General features: G+C 29.3%; 2 protein-coding genes across 3 annotated transcripts; one reads left to right on the forward strand and one right to left on the reverse strand.

Annotated features, from left to right (window-relative positions):
• Positions 1-1,807: 1,807 nt before the first annotated feature.
• Positions 1,808-5,463, reverse strand: LOC141533533 (uncharacterized). Of its 2 annotated transcripts, none has more exons than XM_074252456.1 (3): positions 5,383-5,463; positions 4,713-4,892; positions 1,808-4,648 (listed from the first exon to the last, which is right to left on the reverse strand). In XM_074252456.1, exon 3 carries the CDS (start codon positions 3,996-3,998, stop codon positions 2,118-2,120), a length of 1,881 nt encoding a protein of 626 aa, XP_074108557.1. In that variant the 5' UTR covers positions 3,999-4,648; positions 4,713-4,892; positions 5,383-5,463; the 3' UTR covers positions 1,808-2,117. The 2 variants fall into 2 exon arrangements, with proteins under 2 accessions (XP_074108557.1, XP_074108558.1); XM_074252457.1 differs by lacking the exon at positions 5,383-5,463 and adding an exon at positions 4,962-5,107.
• A 458-nt stretch (positions 5,464-5,921) lies between these two features.
• LOC141533535 (uncharacterized) lies at positions 5,922-8,550 on the forward strand. The gene is made up of 7 exons (XM_074252459.1): positions 5,922-5,943; positions 6,157-6,366; positions 6,460-6,608; positions 6,850-6,921; positions 7,019-7,621; positions 7,716-7,914; positions 8,355-8,550. Exons 2-7 carry the CDS (start codon positions 6,180-6,182, stop codon positions 8,516-8,518), a joined length of 1,374 nt encoding a protein of 457 aa, XP_074108560.1. The 5' UTR covers positions 5,922-5,943; positions 6,157-6,179; the 3' UTR covers positions 8,519-8,550.
• Positions 8,551-10,182: the final 1,632 nt, after the last annotated feature.

Genomic DNA, 10,182 nt, shown 5'->3' on the forward strand with positions numbered 1-10,182 from the left:
AGTCAATATTAATGAATAGTTATATAAAGTATGTTTTTGTAAATATGTTTTCGATATCATGTTGATAAAAAAAAATTGGTTGCAGTAACTATACCTCTCACAGCTATGATAATTTGAAGTTACTAATTTCTTTTAACAATTCTTTATAGTTTTAATAACTATATGAAATTAGATAGAGTAAAATAGTAGAATTAACTATAAATAAATTATTTTCGAAACTGATATGATAGTAATTGAAGCAATTTTAAGCTATTGTTTAATTGACAATATATGGTCTGAATTATGAAAACTGTATACTTTAAATAACTATAAAGTAAATTGATTTTCTTAACAAGGATATTATTCACTCTCGAAAGATACTTGAGTGACAGTAACATAAAATTTATAGCTAAATAGACTAAGTTGAAACAAATCAAGATAACTATGAAGCTCATATGTAACTTAATATAGTTGATGTCACTATATTTTTGTGGTTCAAATAATAAAAAAATTTCGTTAATTGGAACTATAATTAAATAGTGGTGATGTAAATTAATTAAGATTTCCTAGTTCAGACAACCATGCTTTTCTCTCAGTGTATATATATTAGAGTGGCCCAAAAAAAACATTTATTATTTTTTTTCAAGTGCTGTAGTTTTAAAAGCTTCTCTTAGGTATAAAAAAAATTCCCTCCAAAGTGCCCAGCTTGATATCTTAGTTCTCCATGAAGCTCAATTAATTTCTATTTTTCTATTTAAATAACACGTAAAAAAAATTTTTTTTAAGTTTTCATCCAGTAAAACTACGGAAAAATTTTTTTTCTGTATTTTTCATCGATCATTCTTGTAGGAAATTCAACCCTCGCGGTTTTGAGAATACCGTAAATTTGCTGTAAAAATGCCAATACCACAAAATTACCGTGATTATTCCGAAATAATACGGTAATAGTATGGTTATAAAGGCCAGTTTTTTTACTGTACTTTTACCGTATAGATACTATATTAATACGAAAAATTTACCGAAAAAATTCCGAACTTTAACCGAAAAAATTCAAATGATAAACTGTAGAAATACTAAAATTTTTCGATAGTATAACAGTATTTTTACGATATTAATACGGATGTTATACTGAAATTTTGCCGTTCTTATACGGATATAATAAGATAATAGCAAAAAATCAAATATTTTTTTGTCATTACTGGATTTAAATTTTTATCATGAAATATGTACAGTTTATAAAATTTTTAATTTAATATTATAAATTTATACCTATTTCATTAAGGTCAAGAAATCATTGAGAGTAATGCATAGTGATTGTGAGACTTTTGAAGCTATTAAAAGTAAAAGTAAAACGACTAAATAATCAAATTACCTGTAAAAAATATTCTATAACTCACAGTTACATTCAAATTCATGACAGCGTTCAGTCTTGCAATATTTCTTACCTCAATAAGTAATCTCAGATAACTATGTCTTTGCTGCTGCTCTGATAATTAACAAAAAGATTGAGAATGAATTCCCATGCTAAGCGCCTATAAAAGCTAGTATTGAAAAGAGGTTCAATTCAATAGAAAATGATAAAAATTTGGATCCGATGTTGTACTATTCAAATATTTTCTGTACTAACACTTCTTTATATTAATCCTTGTAAATAAACTGGAAAGAAAATTCTATTAAGAAAATTAACGGAAATCAAGAAATTTATTCTTCAATAATTATAAATTTTATTACAATTTTTAATTTGCATGTGAGTATTGTATACAATATAATATTCATACATATAAGAAAATGTTTAAAATTATAAATAATTACATAATAACATAAAAAAATAACTTCTCTTAAACCCTGATTAATAAAAAGAATTCAACATAATTAAAAATGATTTGATTTTTAATTCTTTTTAATACTTTCTAATCCTTCAAATTCTACTGAATACTGCCTCTTATGGGCGTTTAATATGGAGAAATCCTTTTTAATTTTTTTTTTAATCAGAGAATAATTAAAAAGTGCTAATAAATTCAATCTGGACAAAAACAATTTCGATATCAAAAGTTGTGAAGCCCAAGTTCATAAAATCTTAAAAAATAGAACTACATGATGTACTTGACAAAAAAATATCCAATTTTTGATATTTTCATTCAGTCTGTTTCCCAACAATTTGCTAAAGTTACAATGTAAGTTTCTCCTGAAGATTTCATGAGACATGCTGGTTTTATCCTAGAATCTTCTGGAACAAACACTAAATTTTCAGTAACTTTAACTCTGCTTATATGTCGTGTTTGAAATGCACTTTCTACTTTATTGTAAGTTAACATTAGTAAACCACAAACAGTAGAATCTCCATTAGTAAACTTTACAATTGATTGTATAATTCCATAGATATTATTTCCATCATTTATTATTGAATCGCAGAATTTTACGTTCCTTTCCTCAATATGGCAATTATATTTTATTTTATTAACAGTCATTTTCTTATAGCATGTCAAATTGTCGGGGGAATATCCTGCTTCAGTCAGAGCTTTAATTTCTGGAAGAGTTGGCGAGCGTTTTACTGATTTTCCCTGACAATCGAATTTGGAATGTGAATTTGTGTTATCATCCGTAGCAGGTATTTTAAGAAGCGTTTTAATGTAATTTCTTGTTTCAACAGATACACTTTTATCAAAAGTCGATGTTATTATAAATTTTTCCATTAAGAAACGTGTCATTATTTGTTCTGCGCGGCAATGTGAACTGGTAAGTTTATCTAGTAGCCTTTTATTCCAAGCTTCAAAAGTAAAAGCCGAGTATCCCCATGTGGGACCCCAGTTACGTGTGCATTGAACAATATGGTTGAGTAAGTGTATGTTGGAACTCATAGAGATAACCCCAAAATATTTTTGAAATAGTTGAACATATTTTTTCAATAATTCGTCAGCACGTTCCAGATTGCTTATAGGAATTGAATCATTGTTAAGATAGTGCATTGCTTCAGATAAAAGAGCGATGTGATTCACGTATTTCTTATCCAAAACTTTTTCCAGACAAATTGGAGCGTAGTCCAGCCAGTTGCGCCATTCCGAGGCTTTCCACTGTTTGTAAGTGTAAATAGACCTAGGTTTTCTTGATCGTCGAGAAGGAGGCTTAATAGACAATAAGCGCTCATCGATTATTCCACATAAATTACGGCTGCCTATATAATAAGGTGCGTTTGTTTTTATTAGCATTAGTGTTGTGTGTTGTTTTACAACGCCTAAGTATACAGCGTGCATTGATTCAATTATTACTCCTTTGCTTATATCAAACAACGGTAACGTTATAAGTGATGAAATGCCCTTTATTCCGTTAACAGGATGTCCGACTTCGCTAGCTTTGTACATGCTTGCCTCTATATCCGATTTTGTGCGCAAACTCATGGAATTTTGTTCGAAAGGAAATACAACTTTCTTACTCAACACGAATTTACCTTTAATATTACAAAACAAACAACTGGAATAACCATTAAACTGTACAAAACGAGTTACGGCAGATCGAGCTGGCGCATCAAAGCAACACATTGTAACAGTGATTTTCGATATCATCTCTACTCCATTAGATAATTTCCAAGACACTCCATCTTGATGTAACTGACGCAATTCATTCATTAATGGCCGCATAAAATTATTCATAAGTGGGTGTTTCTTATCTACATAGACTCCTGTTAAAAGCATGTGCTTTTTTCTCAGATGAGGCGGAAGTTCATTTATTTGCGCGAAAATTGGCCAGGCACTGTTATTCGACGAATTAGCTACTTGGCATCCATCAGTATTAAGTGTCAACGACAAATTGTACCAATCTTTTAAAATTTCAGATGAACTCAATTTTTTGTATTCACTTCCATCATATATATCTTCCAAATTTTCAGAATCACGTTTCTGTCGTTGAAATCTATATTTAATTGCATCAATAATACTTGCTGAAGACAGTAGTTGTTGGATTTGAGATTTAATGGTATTATATAGAAAATAACCTTCAGATGAATTTGGTTTGTCTGGACACATGCACCACAACAGCACCGTTGTATCAATTTGTTTGAAATACAGGATTTTTCCCCTAAAAAATCATCACATTCTTGACAGTAAAAATATTTTTTCACATGAGCATCATTACGATCTAAAGCTCTCCAAAAAGCTTGCTTAGTTGTTGGTAATATTGCTATTCCATAAGATATATTTATGTATCTAAATGTATCTAAAATAGCTTCGTAACTCAAATGATGTCTCAGCGATAAAGCCACTACAGATAATAAATGATCTTTCACTGTGGTGTTCCTGTTTTGAAACATAACAATTTTAGAAGTAAAATTTATTGAAACATTAAATAAACCGCCATTTCTTGATGGAATACGATTATCAATGTTTCTGTTGACATTTTCACTTTCATTATTTTCGTCCGCTGAAATCTGTTTTTCATCATTGACCGAATAAGCATTATTATTATCACTATCTACCCCCTTATTAATATTTTCAATATGAACATCTAGCGATCTGCAACTGTCTTCTGAATCATCTTCCGAATCGTTATCATCGTCATGAAAGGTATTATTATCTACAAAGTTCTTAGTGACATTACGGTGACTTGAAGTTTCCTTACTACTGTCAACCAGACTATCATAAATACAATTCATCGGAGTGCAGTCCAATGTTGTCGGCTAAAAAAAAAAAAAAAATTAGTTCACTAACTCTACAATTTAAAAAGCTAGAAATTTTTCTCACCTGTTCGATATAATCATTTGGAATTTGAATATTTGGATGACATGAAAGAAAATTTAGATGAGTCTTTATTTTCTTTAAATTACGCCGAGAAACAGCTTTACGAGAGAAACTAGTGTTTCTACGTTGTTTATTCATTTTTTGATTTTATAGCTCATCGAATATAATTTTATCATATGCTTCCTGGAAAAGAATAGTATATATATATATATATATCAAATATAAAAAGATTTACATATAATTATTCCTGACCTGGAAATTAGCAAGTATCAACCACGTTTTTTAAAATAAAGGCAAAAAGCTTCAAGAATAGAAACTGTATAAATTATTTAATAATGTTAAATTTTCTGAAGAATTTAAATTTATAAAAACCGAAAGAAATATGCGAGCCGTAAACGAGCGTTAATACTCAGCAATTATTGTCAATATTACTTTTATTTCATAAGTTGTTATTAAGAAGTTTTTATTAGCAACTTCATTTCATGTGAAGAACAAAACTACAAAATTAGCAAATCAATAAATATTTTAATATGGAAAAAAATGTTATGATTTACTACTTTTCGTATATAGACTGTGTTTTTAAAATTATAAGACACACATTTATAATTTCTGCTTAAAAACATAAGCCTGCTAACCTTCAAATTTCCTAAATTAAATTATATAAGATACCTACCTTTTCAGAGATATTTTTCCACTACTTATATTTTAAAAAGATTATTTGCTGAGTATTGTAAAATCATAAGTATGTTTAAAAATTAAGTAACAGTCATACAAATGAACGATAAATTATAATTAGCACGATTTATAAGATTTTGATAGCGAGTTGTACGTAGTACATGTAAAATAATAATAATAATAATAATCGTTAAACCAAAGAATGGCCGCTAGTGCTGTGGCGACTTCGTGAGAGGTAAAGTCTGCTTATGCGTGTGCATGCGTGAGTGTTGGGGGAAATTGTAATTGTTATGTATAGAGCACGTTACATTCGGCTGTTTTGCGAGGGTAAACACACACAAACACCTTATACACTGTACTCAACACACAAAACTTCCACTTCGGTCAGATTATATTGGTATACCTGATATTGTAATAATAATAATAAGAATTCAGACTTAATATAGTTAACGACTGACAGCTGATGCAAATAAAAATACATAAATATTTAACTGACTAATATAATAGTTTTCAATAAATAAATAGTTATAGATGTATTGCTTGAATATGAACAATTGTTGTGAGTAAAAACCCCTACAGTTTTGTAGGCGGCCGGTGCTTTCATCGGTGCATGATATTTTTTTATGTATTTAACTTTTATTATAAATTATTAACAATATTATTTAAGATTTAAAAACATTCGTGAAATGTGATTTTGGATAAAAACAATCAGTGAAATTGTTATTACGTGTTTAGGTTAAGTCTATGTTATAGTAAATATTTATTTATTAAGGTGTATAGAACTGATAAAGCATTATGTTGGGAAAATGGTGTTTATTTTTGTCTAGCCAAGGTGCGCCAGTAATTGCGGAAACTAAATTATTATTTAAATATGATAACAAAAAAAAAGTTTCAATTACTGAAAAAGATAAAGATAACGATAATTTAAGTATCCGTTGTCCTGCGATGAACGACGATTCGATACAACTAATCGATACACATGGTAGATATTAATTAATTATTTTTTTTTTTATTATTTTGATACAATAAAAATTTTATCTTGGTTACGTGAATTAAATGATTAATATCTTTTCAGATGATAAGCAACTGCTTAAAAATAAAAATCAACCAAAGCTAAAGAAAAGAATAAGAACGCTGAAGAGACTATCTATGACGCCAAAGATTACGATGAAGTCTTTAAAATTTAACGTAAATGCGGATAAAAAAATTATTGCTGCACAAAGAGTAAGACAGAAATTTATTTTTAATTAAAAAATACCGTAGTCTCATTATCAGTATAATTATCAAGTACCAGTAATTATCTACTTGTATTTTATTTTTAATACAAATAAAATTTTATGGCCTCACAGATGCATTAATGATGGTTAAATTTTTTCAGTTGATGAATAAAAAATTTTTTTTTAACAAATGCATAATTATATTTAAACCTTCAGTTTTCATTATTTGAATTTTATATATTTTACAGAAAAGAAATAGCATTCACAAAAAGGCAGTAATAAAAAAGGCTGATGAATACTACAAGGACATCAACAATCGGGTAAAGTATACAATTACATGTCTTCATGTCTGATTGATAATGTTCGTAAATTGTCAATAATAAATTATATTTTAACAATTGCCTATAATATTTGCAGCAGGGTCGTGGCAGTGAGGAAATTGCTGATGATACAGAAATGTTAGACAGTTCAAGTGATACTGGGTCGAATCCAGAAAGACAGCCATCACCACAAGAAACGTCACCTTTAATAACACGTAGAACACCACCGTCATCACCAGAGAGAACTCGGTCGGCATCTCCAGAGGGAACGTCTTCATTAACAGTAGAGCAAACATCGCCGACATCTCCATCTAGAAGGCCACCATCAGTAGTTGATGAAAGTGAGCACAATTCACCTGAGAGAACACCAACACCAGTAGTTCGAACACCGCCTCCACTAATATCTGCAAGAATAGCAGATAGACGTTCATCCACTGGTCGTCATTTATCACCCCGGGGTAACGACACTAAAAAAATGAAAGCGAATATCATCATTCACAAATTTACTGAAATTTCTGAATGTATGGCAAATATAACTGACCGACTGACAGCTGTGGAGTCAAAGATTGCTGATCATAACATCAGCAATGATCATCCAAATAACATCAACAGCAATCATGAGAATAATAACAGCACTAATTTAAATAATGTTAATAGCCACGATGATGAATTTATTTTGAACCCGGATGAAAACAGAGAAGTAATATTTTTCAACAATAATTAATAATGCAGTATATACTTACATTTTCATTACAAAAACTTTAATACAATAATTCTTATTAATTTTACATTAGGTTGAAATCATTCCCGGATTCAAAATGAATTACACAGATTGTGCTAATACTTGCAATGCCCCTAGGATGTCGACGCGAGCCCGGCGAGTTATTTTAAGTGTATGGCCGGTTGAACGTCGTCAGCAATTAACTTTGCGACCGGATAAAAAACGACCTGACTGGGAAGTTGTGCAAGAATCCGATATTATACAGATAATTAGTAAGTTGAAACGTTTACAATTTTTTTTGGTAAAGTTACACGGTCTATGTGTAACAAAGATAATGTTATTACAATAAGTGAATTTTAGATTGATTAAATAATCGGTAATTTATGTACTCGCTGATTAAAAAAGATGGATTTAATAGGATCCCGGGTCGAAATATTTGAATTCTTTTTTATCTAAATGAACTGCATTTGACCTTATTCGTCTGTTTTTGAACTTGTATGAAAATTTTGAACTGTTTTTAATTTATTACTTAAATTATTATGTTTAAATACGACTAATTATATATAGGATTTGGACAAATAAAAAAATCATTATAAAACGTAAAAAATTCTGTTTTTGGACTAGAGGGAATAAATAAAAATAGCCATTAATATATGCAGCAATATAAAAATAGTACAAAAAATTAATGAAGGTAAATGTTTCTTTATTTCAGATTTATGTGTAGCTATGCAAAAGGTAAAACATTTGGACGACACTAAAGGAAATAACGCTGCCCTAAATATGAGAGTGTGGATCGGGAATACTCTAAAAAATGATCGTGCCTTAAAAAAAAAAATCCAGGAAGAGGATAACAGTCAAAATGACCCTTCTAATTAATAATTACAAAAAAGTTATATAAAAAAAATTATATTATAAAATTAAGAATTATAATAAAAATTATAATAATAACAATGAAGCAATTAATTTATTCACCAAATTAAAAATATTAATATCAATTGATAATATTAAGAAAATACATCGATGCCACAGATTAATGGTAATAAAGCAGTAAAATTTTGGTATTTTGCCGGTAATAGGATTACAGGAATCCTTTTTTGACGATTTTTTACTAAAATATTGCCGCAAAAATGCGGTAAAAATACGGTAAATTTGCGACTTTAATGCTGTTAAAATACCGTAATTTTCTCGTTGTATTGCCGTAAATATTGTGAACTTATTTCGTATTTTTTCGGTAATAATCCGGCACAAAAACTGGCTAGAATAACGACAATATTACGGTAAACATACAGCATTTATACGGTATATATGCCGAATATTTGCGGTATTTCGAAAACCGCGAGGGAATTCTCTACAAAAAAAGTACTGAGGTAGTTTGTTCGTAATCCTAACAAGTAAAAAGTTATTGAGCTTTAAATACTCGCAATAAAAGAAAATTTAATCAGATATGATTTAAGAATCCATGTTGTATCACATTTTCTGTTTCAAAGTATTTGATTATGTAATTTATATTTTTTTCTTAAGAACATGTTGTACAGTCTGATGTCGGTAATTCAGTCTGGACCAGTGACAACAAACGTCAATTTAATATATCGGTTTGTTTATTTGAACCACATGTAAAATGCACTGAAGGAGGTTATTAGACTGACTGTAAATTAGGGTGCTTTTTTTTTGCGACTATTTTTTTTTTCGCTCTCATCCCGAAATTTTTTTATAAATACCCCCAAAAAAATTCCCTGAAAGTTTAAGCCCTTAATATTAAAATTAAGTACTCGACCGGAGCGTGTGAAGATTTCCCATTTAAAATACACAGGAACTTTGATTTTTTTTTTCTTTAAAATTCTCCAGTTCAGAGACATTTGATGGCATAATCTCGACGATCAATAGGTTTTGTTCAAAATTGAACGTTCTACAAAAGTGCTCCTTACGGCAAAGTCGTAACTTATACGGGCGAGGTAGTACGGGTCACTAAACTCAATTTTTTGATAAAATTGACGTTTTTTTGTCTCTATTTTGTGAAGAAGTAGAGATATATGAAAAACGCAAATAAACAACTTGGAGGAAATTTAATTTGCTACAAAAAAGTTACAGTGAACTAAATATCTAACTTTGATATTTCGTGAGATATCACTATTATTATAATAGTTACTTTATCTGTTTTAACTATATATATGTTCTATGTATATTTTTTTTAATTACCATGTTGATAGAAGCTGTCTTAAGTTGACGGTAAAAAGTCAAATTTTTGCAAATTTTTTTTGCTAATTCGATTGTTTGTCGTTCGTTCGTGATTGTCCGAAAAAAATTTTTTTTTGTTCGTTGTTTGTTTTTTTTTTTTTGAATTTTCACAAATTTTGCCTAACCCAGCGCCGAAATTTTCAGTATTAAGGCTTTTTTTTTTTTTTTATTATTCGAAGCTAATTAATGTTTGTTCGATCAAAAAAAATGTTTGTTCGATATTATTTAACCTGATAATTAATTTTTTAATATCATTATACCCACCTGAGTTCATCATATTGAATATGTACTAGTGCGCATGCGCG

The sequence above is a fragment of the Cotesia typhae genome, unplaced genomic scaffold (assembly GCF_013202065.1).
Source record: "Cotesia typhae breed Kobodo isofemale line unplaced genomic scaffold, CoteBio_Ctyphae contig_93, whole genome shotgun sequence".
NCBI classification, from domain to species: domain Eukaryota; kingdom Metazoa; phylum Arthropoda; class Insecta; order Hymenoptera; family Braconidae; genus Cotesia; species Cotesia typhae.